The sequence below is a fragment of the Taudactylus pleione genome, unplaced genomic scaffold, assembly GCF_031769625.1.
Source record: "Taudactylus pleione unplaced genomic scaffold, aTauple2 ptg000019l, whole genome shotgun sequence".
Classification (NCBI taxonomy): domain Eukaryota; kingdom Metazoa; phylum Chordata; class Amphibia; order Anura; family Myobatrachidae; genus Taudactylus; species Taudactylus pleione.
Genome location: NW_028284421.1, coordinates 20,264,566 through 20,278,953, shown reverse-complemented (window position 1 = coordinate 20,278,953; position 14,388 = coordinate 20,264,566). Strand labels below are relative to the sequence as shown.

Here is a 14,388-nt window from a genome sequence, read left to right as displayed (position 1 = left end):
ACGCGTACATTTCCCCGACCACCACCCCGCCACCACCCACAACGACACTTCCTGTCAATCACTCTGTGATATGTCTGTGTAACCACTGCAATCACAGTGGCTGGCTCGCACACTGCGATGCTTCCGCATGCGCAGAAAGCAACAATTGGCCGATTGCGTGCATATTAGCAACTGCAATCCAAGCTGAATCAGTCCCTAAGTTCCCTTATTCATTCTTTATTGCACCCACATGCAAAAATTATATTTTGTTTTGAACAATGACATATTTAAATTAGGGGTGTGCACCGGCCACTTTTCGTATTTTGTGTTTTGGTTTTGGATCTGGAACTTTCTTCGTGTTTTGGATCTGGATTGGTTTTGCCAAAACCACCCTTCCGTGTTTTGGGTTCTGGGTTTTGGATCTGTATTTTTTTTTTAAAAAGCATAAAAACAGCTAAAATCACAGAATTTGTGGGTTTTTCTGCTCCTATGCGTTTATTAACCTCAATAACCTTCATTTCCACTCATTTCCAGTCTATTCTGAACACCTCACACCTCACAATAGTGTTTTTATGTCCAAAAGGTTGCACCGAGGTAGCTGGATGACTATGCTAAGCGACACGAGTGGGCAGCACAAACACATGGTCCATCTAGGAGTGACACTGCAGTGGCAGACAGGATGGCAGTTTGAAAAACTAGGCCCCAAACAGTACATACTGCAAAGAAAAAAAAGAGGTGCAAGATGGAATTGTCCTTGGGCCCTCCCACCCACCCTTATGTTGTATAAATAGGACATGCACACTTTAACAAACCAATCATTTCAGCGCCAGGATCTGCCACATGACTGTGGCTGAAATGATTTGTTCGTTTTGGGCCCCCACAAAACAAGCTGGCAATTAATGTGTCCCTGCACAAACTGGCTCTACGGAGGCAAGATGTCGTCCTCATCCTCCTCATCCACCGATTCCTTGGATAAAACAGGAAAAAGGGATTTAGGTGTCCCTGGACTGCTTACGGTCTTACCCAAAGTTTGTGAACTTGACAGTAACTTTTTATGAATGCGCTGCAGGTGACGTATAAGGGAGGATGTTCCTAGGTGGTTAACGTCCCTACCCCTACTTATTTCACCTTTACATATGGTACATATGGCAAGACAGTTGTTGTCCGGATTTGGATAGAAATATTGCCAGACCAAAGAGGTGGAATGTTTGGTCTTCTGCCCAGGCATGACCGTGATGGGCTTTTTCATCCCACGGCCAACAACTGTCTCCCCCGGAGCCTGATTTAAACAAACCACATCACCAGATCAGAATCCTCCTCGCCAACTTCCTCCTCAGCGCCAGCTACACCAGTATCCTCATCCTGTTGTACTTCAACAGTGACATCTTCAATTTGCATATCAGCAAGTGGACTGTGGGTGCTCCTTTCAGCACTTGCAGGGGGCGTGCAAATGGTGGAAAGAGCCACCTCTTCCCGTCCAGTGCTGGGAAGGTCAGGTATCGCAACCGCCACCACACTTGGACTCTCCTTGGGGATTTGTGATATCTTCTTAGAACGCACAGTTCTTTGCTGTGCTTTTGCCAGCTTAACTCGTTTGATTTTTTTAGCGGGAGGAGGGCTTCCATCGTCATGTGAAGCTGAACCACTAGTCATGAACATAGGAAAAGACCTTAGCCGTTCCTTGCCACTCCGTGTCGTAAATGGCATATTGGCAAGTTTACGTTTCTCTTCAGATGATTTAAATGTTTTTTTTAAGGTCATTTTCCTGAACTTTGTCATTTGGGATTGTATGTGCCCTCTACTTTGACATTGGGCATCGGCCTTGGCAGACGACGTTGATGGCATGTTATCGTCTATGTCATGACTAGTGGCAGCAGCTTCAGCACTAGGAGGAAGTGATTCTTGATCTTTCCCTATTTTATTTTTATCGGAGAAAGTTTGGTCCTCCATTTATGTTATATTGATATATATACGTGCGGCTAAGGCGCACACAAACACAGAAAATAATTTTTTATTTTTGTTGGAGACTAGTGCACTTTGTGGGTTACACCACCCTTTAAGAAATGATCCAGCCGGCTCTTTACTTATGGGACACAGGCGCACGCTTGGCGCTGCTCCTTTGTTGATGCACGTGCAGCCACAGTGCACACAATTCACAAACACAGAAAATATTTTTTTATTTTGTTTGGAGTGTACTTTGGGGGTTACAGCACCCTTTAACGGACAAGCCAGCTGGCCCTTTACTTATGGGACACAGGCGCACGCTTGGCGCTGCTCCTTTGTTGATGCACGTGCAGTCACAGTGCACACAATTCACAAACACAGAAAATATTTTTTTATTCTGTTTGGAGTGTACTTTGGGGGTTACAGCACCCTTTAGCGGACAAGCCAGCCGGCCCTTTACTTATGGGACACAGGCGCACGCTTGGCGCTGCTCCTTTGTGAATTGTGTGCACTGTGGATGCACGTGCATCAACAAACACAGAAAATATTTTTTATTTTGTTTGGAGTGTACTTTGGGGGTTACAGCACCCTTTAACGGACAAGCCATCCGGCCCTTTACTAATGGGACACAGGCACACGCTTGGCACTCCTCCTTTGTTGATGAACGTGCAGCCACAGTGCACACAATTCACAAACACAGAAAAAATATTAAATTTTTTTGCACTTGGGGGGAGCACCCCTGACGGACAGAGCACCCCCTGGACAACACTACAGCACCCCTTTAGGACTGGGACACTGCACAGGACTTTGGAGTGGACACAGCCCCTATGGACAACTGACTGCACAACACAGTCCAGCCAGCCCCTATGGACTTTGGAGGAGTGGACACAGCCCCTATGGACAACAGCAGCACAGCGCAGCACAGCACAGCACAACACTACACTGCACTACACTACACTACACAGCCCAGCCAGCCCTAACTCCCACCCTCCCTCTTCACTGTCCACAGCCGAGTGAGAAAATGGCGCCGACGCGGGTACCTTATATAGGATCCAAAACCCGCGAGACCCGGAAGGCGGGATGATGACGTTTTGCCTCGATTTCAGATCCGAGTCAGGCGGGAAAAGTCGAGCCTGACTCGGATCGGCTTCGGATCGGGGGGGCTCCGGGGGGTTCGGATTTCAGAAATCCGAACCCGCTCACCCCTAATTTAAATGCAAGAGTATATTTAATTCTCATTAAAACATGAAATCCTACAAAAGTATTTTTGTACTAAGGCGCTTGCCAAAAAATTACAGTTGATGTGCACCTATGTAGTTGCAAAGCAGTTGTCTAAAATACACTGTTTCTGACATCTGCTTTTTCTGCAGTTAGCTAATAACCTTTATTTTAATGGCTAAATTCCACAACTGAAAATTTCACACCTGCAGGATTAAGGTCCCCCATACACGGTGCGAAGGCACCGTGCGAGGTGATAGGGGATCCGTCCGACATATCGTGTGGTCCGCACACATGGTGCGATCGGGTGGCCGACTGCCCGATATTGCGGCTGCCCCCTCCCTCACCCGCATAGCAATGCATGGGATCGCACATTGCATCCCCTGATCGAATGGTCCTGCAGAAAGATCAGGGGTTGCGATGTACGACCCCATGGGACATGGGAGCGCGCTCGGCCCGACATCAGGACCATACACAGTGCGATATAGCAGGCAAATCGCACCAATCAGTCGGATCGCCTGCTTTATTGCACTGTGTATGGGGGCCTTTAGGGTTGAGACTAAAAAAATAAATTACTGTAGTTTTTATCGTCAGTTTAAAAACATACGGACACCGACAGTTATCGACGGCGCTCTTGTGTCTAAAAAAAAAGTGTATTTATTATCCATCAGTTCTCATTGTCAATTGAAACCCGGCGGCGATGTTGATCGGGTTTTGCTGACGTTAAGTCCATCAGTTTTCTCATTTCCAGTGGAAAACAACATCACACACTTAGACAAAAACTCTGGGGGTGAGGAGGGGGGGTGGTTGGTGAAACGCAGGCGTGCCAGTTTGTTTGAACTAGAGATGAGCGGTTCGGATTCTGTGGAATCCGAACCGCTCCGAACATTGGGGATCCGAGTCCACCCGAACCCTGTTCGGGTGTTCACCGCCTGACTCGGATCCCCGTTCGGGGCCGAACGGCGGCCGCCTGATGTCGGATTCTCACTAGAGAATCCGACATCAGGTCTCCTCGCGTGTAGGGCAGAGCGCAGTGATAGCGCTCTGCCCTACACAGACACAGACACACAGCCGCCAGCGGCAGCTGTGTGTTTGTTACAGCAGCCAATGAGAGTCACACAGACTCTCATTGGCTGCTGCACGGAGGGAGCCGGCTGGAGCTCACACATGAGCTCCGTCTTCCGGCTCCCTCCTCAGCGTGTGACAGAGCGGACGGCGCGGGAGCGGGGAATCAGGTAAGTTTTATTTTTTTTATTTTTTTACTTGTCAAAGGTCCGGGGGCGCTACTGGGGGGGGGTCTGCTACTGGGGGGGGCTATACTACTTGGGGGGCCATACTACAGAGGGGCCTGCTACTGGGGGGGGGCTATACTACTGGGGGGGGTCTGCACTACTGGGGGGGGTCTGCTACTGGGGGGGGCAATACTACTGGGGGGGCCATACTACAGAGGGGCCTGCTACTGGGGGGGGCTATACTACTGGGGGGGGGTCTGCTACTGGGGGGGCCATACTACTGGGGGGGATCTGCACTATTGGGGGGCCATACTACAGAGGGGCCTGCTACTGGGGGGGGCTATACTACAGGGGGGGTCTGCACTACTGGGGGGGGTCTGCTACTGGGCGGGGCTATACTACTGGGGGGGCCATACTACAGAGGGGCCTGCTACTGGGGGGGGCTATACTACTGGGGGGGGTCTGCTACTGGGGGGGCCATACTACTGAGGGGCCTGCTACTGGGGGGGCCATACTACTGGGGGGTCTTACTACTACTGGGGGGGGGCTGCTACAGGGGGGGCCATACTACAGGGGGGGCCATACTACAGGGGGGGCCATACTACAGGGGGGGCCCATAATACAGGGGGGGCTACTACTGGGGCAGCCTACTACTGGGGGGGCCTGCTACTGGGGCAGCCTACTACTGGGGGAGCCATACTACTGGGGGGGCATACTACTGGGTGGCATGCTAATGGGGGGCATACTACTGGGGGGGCCTGCTAATGGGGGGCATACTACTGGGGGGGGCCTGCTAATGGGGGGCATACTACTGGGGGGCATTCTACTGGGGGCACTGCATAGTGGACCCTACTACTAAGGGGACTGCATAGGGGGCACCACTGCTGGGGGACATTGTGTAAGGGACACCGCTACTGTGGGCATTGTGTAAAAGGGTCACTACTGTGGGCATTGTGTAAAAGGGGCACTACTGTGTGTCGTAACATAAATAAGAGACACTACTTTATGGTGTAATGTGAATCAGGCCCTATGTGCGGTGTAATGCTAATAAGATTGTGCACTGTGACTCCTAGGGCCGTAGCCCACTTTGTAAACAAGTACTATGACTCTGCTGGCCGTACCCCACTGGGTGGGTGCCCTACTTTTCATTTCTGCCACTGCTGTGTGGCAATGTGTCATAGATGTGCTTTATACTGTGGTGTCTGTGTCGTTGTGCCGCTGCTTTGTCGCTTAGTAACCAGTCAGCTCACTGCAACCTTTGGCCAATAATGTTGAAAACAATATTATAAGCTGTGATATGGTCTAAATTGACTGGAAATTAATGTTATTGAGGTTAATAATACTCTAGGAAGAAAAAAAAGACCAATTTATGTGATTTTAGCTTTTTTTGTCAATTTTTGTAAAAAAATCCAAATCCAAATCCAAATCCAAAGCCAGTCACCGCAGTTTGGCAAATCCAAATCCAAATCCAAAGCCGGACGACGAATTAGAACCAAATCCAAATCCGGCAAAAATGGTCCGGCGCACATCCCTAGTTTGAACGCCATTGCAGGGGTGTGCATAAATGATCCGCTACGATGCCATACGCAGCTTGGGCTTTCACTGCGTGCGCTGAGGTTAGCAATATCTAAGTAAGGTCAGGCCTTGTGCAAGTGTGCGTGAGGCTTGAGATGGTACTAGATGTTACCGATGGTTTCGCAGTCCTGCTAAGTATTACAGACGTGTGTGTAAGGTAAAGTAGGTGTCCTTATATTAGGCTGCTATGGCATTGCGATTGCAATCATTAGCATATTTTCACAGTGAGACTGCGTACAATTACGGAGCTGCGATCGCAATAACTTACCTTGCTGAATCAGGCCCTTAGTTAAAAGTTTGTCAAATTTTTTGTTTGCTGTGCATTTTCTTCTGTTTTGTCAGTATTAGTGTGTGTCTGTTGTGAGCTTGTAAGGAGTGTAGTATTAGTGTAGGTTTTCTTTTTCTCTGTTTGTCTTGCTGTCTTCTTTGTGTTATTTGTTAATTGTTTAGATGGAGAGGGAGAGCAGAAGGAACATAGAGGAGGATAGGGAGGGCATTATAGTGGAATTGGAGCAGGAGTCTGATTCAGAGGAGGAGAGGGAGGTAGGCAAAACTAAGTCTGGATGTAATGTTCAATTTTGTTACAAGGAAAATGTGACCTTGGTAGACGCATCAGTGCCCTTTTTGGCAGGCAGGCTTCACACATGTTATCTAGGCATATGAAGCAGCCGTGGATGGCGACAGTAGATGCTATTAATGCTGTCGGCCATTTCAAGAGGAGCAGGTCCCAGTGTGACAAGCACTTCACTGACATCAAGTGCAAAGTGAAGGCAAAGATGGCAGAGGAGTGCAGACGCACTCAACCCAATGTGTGTACAGTCTATAGCTCTCAGGACATTAGACATACTTGAGAGACTATAGAAAGCTACCCTTAGTTCATGTGACTGGGACTCCTGGCTGGGAAAACAGATGTAAGCATAGGAAAGGGTCTTGCGTGTTGCATGACCTGGATGAGATACCGTATGAAAGTTGGCTGTGATATGCCCAGCAGCTTAGAGGAGACTGACTCAAAGGAGCCAGTGGCTAAAAATGCAGAGCACACAGCAGCTTGTTCAGGTCTGATTTGACACATGACCGTGCAGTGTCTGGTTCAAACTGATCCTTGGCAAAATCATACACGGTCATTAAGTTGGTATGACTGAGGCGGAACATCTGTATGGCCTCGCATCAGACACTGCTTTGAGATTTAACTGCCCACGGAAGAACCTAGGCCTGTGTAGGCTCTGTGGCACCAAATGAAGCCACTGTTGGTCCTCTGTTTCTGCCTCCTGGCTCCATTAATTCAAGTGATGGTGTGCTACATATCTCAGGTAAGTGCTGAGCATAGAGTACCCTTGAAAGGACATAATTCCTACAAGCACAGTGGGCCACATGGTTGTGTCCCTTTTTATAGGCATCATGATGAAGCTTTGTCCAACAGAATGTGTTTTAGAACTCAAAATGCTTGTCAGTTGGTTGGTAGTCTATTATTTGGGCGGCTTCTAAAGTGTTGTAAAGTCAGTCATTTGTACGGTTTTCTATCGGTTTTGAAATTAGTAGGATTGCAGAATCGACAGAAAAATCACCAAAAAAACCCCACAATGGACGGTTTGTAAATTTATCCCCAAAAGTAGAATGTTACAGGGTTACACCAGAAGATTTTCTGGACATATTTGTATGCTAGCTATTTGTATATATCACTTACCTGTTATTAATAGTGTTAGAATAGTTGCCCTCCATAATGCCATTGCTGAAGGAACAATGCTGTATTTCCAGTTTCTACTTCTAGAAATAAACAGTGTACATTTTAATATATGTATTAAATATATATTCAAACATACAGTACGTGGCAATGTATACTGAACAGGTTTACAAAATCTTACTCCATGTTACAGCAAGAGATGTACGCAGACCTTCGTGTATTGGTTTTGGCAAAACCCCCTCAAATTTTTTGGATTTGGACCTGTTCTTGTTCCTACAGTATTATTAATATCAATAACATTCATTTCCAGTCAGTTTTGACCACATTACAGCTCACAATATTGTTTTCACCACTATTGGCCAAAGGCTGCAACGAGCTGGCTGGCTAAACTAAGCAACAGAGCAGTGGCACAAACAAATGACAGTTTAAAAGTATATAGGACAAATATGGTACATAGTACTACAGCAGTGGCAGATAGGATGTCAGTTTAATAAACTATACAATCCTATAGAATGTTTTCAATAACCGAGAACAAATAGCCTTAAAGTAAAAGTCTAGTGGAAAAAATATTTCAAATGAGTTTTCAATTGCAAACTAAATCCAAACAGCAAATCACAGTCCTCAGGCCAATACGAGCAATGCAAGCCAGAATAACAGCCTAGTAGAAAAGATAATAATAACAAACTTCTTTAACCAGAAAATCACTGGCCTCAGGCCAGTAAAGGTAAATGATGGTGGAGTAAAATGCTAGTAGTTTTTAAACCAATATAGCAAGGTGGGAAAAGCCCATAATGAAAAGTGGATCACGATGGAATTGTCCTTAGGATTATGTTATACTGTATATTAAAAAGGAAATGCACAGTATAACAAACCAACCTCTTTAGCGACCGGGACTGCCACTTTTGTGGCTGAAGTGCTTGGTTTGTTTAGGCCGCCGATTTGGTAGTTTGGTGAAACCAAGTTACCAAGATGTCATCATCCTCATTATCACATCATCACACAATACTAGCTCCTCCCCACTGGAATCCACAGTTACAGTCTCTTTTTGTAATTGGTGGCAATATTATTCCTCTTTAAATTTGTAGTTAATTTTGATGAACACTTTTCACATTCTTTGGACGCAGCCTCCTATGCTGATCACTCATAAGGTTCCTGTCTGTGCTAAATACTCTTTCCGATACACACACGAGGGTGGACAGGTTAAGTTCATCATAACTAGTTTTTCAAATTGCCTCACCCCCTCCCAAGTAATTGGTGCTGAGTCAGGGCTGTTGTCAGTGTGCAGAATACAGGCTGGTGTGCTGGAGTGATCAGCAATACTGTATTTCCAATTCTGGTCCTTCAGTTCCTGAGTTCCTGACCAGGTTCCAGTTCCAGGTCTTGTGTCTAAGCAGTCCCAGGGTATTGGCTTCCGCAAGTCTTACCCTGGATACATAAGACTCAGATTCCTGTCCTGAGTTCCAACTCTACCACTACTATATATATCCCTGAGTTCTGTGACTGTCTCCAGAGTCCTGGAGTGTGAACTTGGCTCTATTGGCATGTATAAGGTCAATGGGCCAGGTTAAACCCAGAAAGCTGCAGGCTGACACTCCTCAGTTTCAGGTCATTATTCCTGCATAACTCTGGACAGTGGTTTCTAGTCCATGCCACTAATGTGCAGGGCTACCTGTGTACACCATAAGCAAGAACTACATACATCCTCCTAGTCTCACCTGCAGCTCAGTGAAACCCAAGGGTCCAGACCAATAGAATCCTAAATCCGTGACAGTTGCTGTTCCTCTAGTTGCTGAAGCATATAATGGTGGAAATTCCACCTGGTTATTATTACTTCTTGCTTCAATTAGTGGCATGGAAAATTGCACTTTTTTTGCAGCTGCTGCAATGTTCTACATGTGGTTGCTGAATGCCGAAAATGTCCAGAAATGTTATGGGCTATAGCCATAATTTCCTAAATGGACCTGTCATTTTGAAAGAAATTCTGATGCACCAATATTTATTGTATGTGCAAAACATGGTACGTGTTTAAATTCACCCAGTTCTATTACTCGTACAATGTTACAGCACCTGCGTTATTCGGAATGACAAATCATAAGGAGAGTCTTAGGGGATTATGTACTAAAGTGCGGGTTTTTAGAACTGGAGATGTTGCCCATAGCAACTAATCAGATTCTACTTAACATTTATCTAGCACCTTCTAGAAGATATTAGCTAGAATCTTATTGGTTACTATGGGCAACTTCTCCACTTCTAAAAACCTGCAGTTTAGTAAATACAGCCCTGAGGGGTTTATTTACTAAGCAGTGTTAGGAAACAGAGTGAAAAGTGATAAGGTACAAGCCAATCCGCTCCTAACTACCATCTCACAAGCCGTGTTTGAAAAATGACAGTTAGGAGCTGATTGGCTGGTACCTTATCACTTTTCACTCTGTCTCCTAACACAGCTTAGTAAATAGACCCCTTAGTGAGATAAGCCATGTTACTATCTCTGAGTTTTTTTCAACCGAATGACACTGGTATGCTTCTTAGTGAAGTCAGTGATACATTTAGTAGCCTGTCTGATTGGGCCTTATCCAGCAAGGATCACAGTTGCTAATACACATGCAATCTGCTGATTGTGGCGTACTGCGTATGCTCTGCAGTGCAAGTGCGCGAACTGGACACTACAATCGGGACTGCGAACACAGTGACTTCGCAGACCCATCACAGAGTGATTGACAGGAAGTGCCGTTTGTGAGTGGTGATGGGGGGTGGTCGGCGAAACGTAAGGCGTGCCAGTAAGTTTCAACTCCGTTGCAGTGGCGTGCATAAATTATCCACTGCGATACCCTATGAAGCCTGAGGTCTCATAGCGTGCAAGGAAGTTAGCATTTTCTGAATAAGGTCTGACCTTATGCAAGGGTGCGTGAGGCTGAGATGATACTCGATTTGTACCAATGGTTTTGCAGTTTTGAGAAACATTACAGATGTGAGTAAGGTAAGTGGGCATCCTTATGTAGTGCTGCGGCGGCATTGCGATCGCAATGGATTAGCATCCCATGATCCCATACAGCCTTGAGGAAGAGTATTTAATACTCGAAACGCGTTGGAAGCTGGGATCTATCTGCTCTTAACATATTGGAAACCTGGAACTGTGTCTGGCTGGTCACACCAGAAGCCTGAAGGGACAAGGGTGATGATCCGGAAGTCTCACGTTTTTATGTCTTCTTGAAGCACCGAATCTGGTGCCATACGTTACGGTTCCAACCTTTTACATATCTGGATACCATTTGTACCTTGGGTGATTCCAGAAAGTGTTTACATTGTGCATTATTTTTATTTTATTTTTGTTTTTGTGGAATTTATAAAAAACATTCTGCTTGTGCATCATCTTATTTATGTGGAAATCCATATGAGAAATATTTTGTTTGAACCCTTTTTGCCTTTTTTCAATTAAATTGTGAGATACTACACTATATTGTGGTCTCCTCTTTTCCCTTTTTGTCTCCTTTTTATATGCTTTGGAGAAAAATGGAACTAGACTGACTACATTTGAAAAAACCTAAGATCAACAGATTAAAGGAAAAATATATGAGAGACTTTTTTGGACATTCCTTGTTTTCTCTCTATTCTGCTAATTTCAATTTATCTTTGATTGCATCAGCGCCTTTGTGTATTACCACTTTATATATTGTATTTTATCATTATTGTTCTCGGTGGGAACATTGGTTTTTTTACATTTTGGCAGCGAGCTTGCGCCAGTGTGTGCTCTTAAATTTTGTTTTATTGTATTAGCATACTATCGCAGTTGAACTGTGTGCGTATCACAGCTGCAATCGCAATAGTGATCCGTAGTGAATCAGGCCCATTGTGTGTTAGATACTGCTGCTGCTGAAGGCTATATACCCACCCAGTATGCTGTCACAGTCATGTAATCTTTAGTATGACCAGTACCACTTGTACACATATCTTTAATTAAGTGGATAGTCTGTATAATAGCGTTTTCTAGACAAAGAATAACTTTTTATGTCACGTTACAGATGAAGAATTGCTGTTCTGGTAAAATATAATCTAGGTGGATTTTGATTGTGATTGTCGACACATGACCTTATCTAATCGTTTTAAACAAGATGCATTGATGGCGTAAACATAGCTGTCATGGCAATCCGCTGTGCAACAGGATGGTGGCTGTCATACTTGGTTCCTCTTGCAAATCATTGTTTCACAGTCAATTGTTGTTTGAAACTACTTATCTTCTTGGTCCCCTTCTGTGATGAAGACTTAGCCCCAGCAGCAGCCCTAGCGTGCAAAGACTCTTTTTGGGAATCATGGATAGGGAAGTTAGTCTTTCTTTGTAAATTGGATACAGGACCACCGCCGATCTCTAGAGAGGTGGTTGATGATGAAGGTGTTGGCAGTGGAGAGCATATGCTGGTATCTATCCATGCTGCTGGTAGAGAGGCTGGTGCAAATAACGGATGGGCAGAAAGGCTGGTGCAGACAGAGGATGGGCAAAGACTGGCGCAGACAAGGGATGGGCAGAGAGGATGACATCAGCAAGAAAAGGGCTGAGAGGCTGACATAGGCAAGAACAGATAGAGGAGAATGATACCACTTGGACCACCTTACATGTCTCCACATGCCACTTGGGCCACCTCATGTGCTGTCACTGCACATGCCTCCACAAACCACTCAGACCACCACATGCAACTTTGACCTCCCAATGCCACAACAAATGCCACACTGACCCTCCCCACATCCTACAACAAATACCCCTATTATTATGCCCAATCACTGTTTTTCTAAAATAAGCTCTCACCTCCTAAGAGCTTGCTGTGGATCTAGTAGGTGCTGGGGCAGGGCGGCAGCTGCTGTTACACTCTGACTCCTGTTCCACCCCCTCCTTCCCGATGAGTCTGCTCAGCTGGGTGCTGCACACTAGACTTGCCTGTACACAGAAGCCCATTATGTTCTTGGTGGAGAGACTGATGTAGGCAGGGCTGGCCCAAGCCACAGCCCCTTTTTTGCAGCCTTTCACAGCACAGGCCCCTTTATCACAGCTGCTCACAACATAGACCCTCTGATCACAGTCCCTCACATCACAGCACCTCACAGCACAGCCCCCCTCACATCACAGCCCCCATCAGCACAGTCCCTCACATAACAGCCCCCCTTATCTCAACTGCCCACACCACAGCCCCCCTCATCACAGCCCCTCTCACTACAGCCCCCCTCAGCACAGCCCCCCTCATCACAGCCCCTCACATAGCTCCCCTAATCACAGCCAGTCACAGCACAGCCCCTCGCACAGCACAGCCCCCTCACAGCACAGCCTCCCTCATCACATCCCTTCACACCACAGCCCCTCTCTGCACAGCCCCCCTTATCACAGACCATCACACTATAGCCCCTCACATAGCTCCCATAATCACAGCCACTCACAGCACAGCCCCTCTCACAGCACAGCCCCCTCACAGCACAGACCCCTCATCACATTCCTTCACACCAAAGCCCTCTTAGGCACAGCCCCCCTTATCACAGACCATCACACCACAGCCCCCTCATCACAGCCCCTCACATCACAGCCCCCTCATCACAGCCCCTCACAGCACAGCCCTCTCAGCACAGCCCCGCTTATCACAGACCATCACACCATAGCCCCTCACATAGTTCCCCTAATCACAGCCCCACTCACAGCACAGCCCCTCCCACAGCACAGCCCCCTCACAGCACAGACCCCCTCATCGCATTCCTTCACACCACAGCCCCCCTAGGCACAGCCCCCCTTATCACATACCATCACACCACAGCCCCCTCATCACAACCCCTCACATCACAGCTCTCCTGATCACAGCCCATCATATCACAGTCCCTCACATCACAACCCCAATGTAGCACTGTCTGTCTCGAAGGGGAGGAGAGGGCAGGGACCCAGCCATGGGGAACAGCGGCACCTGGCAGGAGCAACACTGGACTAAGTAGCAGCAGGCGGGGAGAGCGCCTCTATAGCAATGCAGACATTGCTGAGTGTGTTGCACTGGTCCTAATTACAGTGGCAGAATCAGAAATGTCAGACTCGCACATAGCACTTGTGGACACCCTTAGACTTTTCTGAAGTTTGTGAACACAGTTTGTTCTTCAGCCTTATTGTTCTTTTTGTGCACTGATTTGTCTGTTTTAGAAGTGACACATCTAGAGTCAGACCAAGAAGGTGATGCATGCGAGGTTTACAGAAGATGCCTGACTGTCAGTGGATGTAACTACGGCAGGAGCGAGCAGGGCACGTGCCAGGCCAGGACAGCGTACCCTGCCACCTCGTGGGTCTCATAATGTTCTGGTAACTGCCCTGCCTCCCTGACCACCCTCCTCTAATTCTCCTAAGTGTGGTGATCTGTGAGCGACAGGTTATAGGATGCCGTTGGTGCTTTTTGCCAACTGATTGGCTACTCACTGCTACCAATCAGTGACTGGTAGCAGCGAGTAGCCAACCAGGTGACACAAAGTACTGAGGACATCCTGTAACTAGCAGCCACCTGCACCTGCCACTCACAGCTTCATCACTAGAGTAACAGTTGTATAGTCTAATGGTATCCTTATGTACGGTGACCGGCAGCCATATTCTTATAGTCTCCCAGTCACAGAGCAGGGAGGCGGGGCCACAGGGGCTTTAGCTGCCACTTTATCACAGACATTCCTGACACAGCCAGAGCTAGGTAATGTGTTCCGTATAGATTTAATTTATTATGTAAGGGGGAGGGGACTGTACAGTGATATATAAGA

General features: G+C 46.9%; 1 protein-coding gene across 1 annotated transcript in view; it reads right to left on the bottom strand.

The window, feature by feature from the left end:
* LOC148540393 (uncharacterized) overlaps nt 1-14,388 on the bottom strand; it is a 147,132-nt gene that overhangs the window by 94,384 nt on the left and 38,360 nt on the right. Inside the window, exon 2 of the mRNA XM_088444600.1 lies at nt 7,633-7,712. Within this exon, the coding sequence (XP_088300726.1) occupies nt 7,633-7,712 (80 nt within the window). The remainder of the gene's footprint in view (nt 1-7,632; nt 7,713-14,388) is intronic.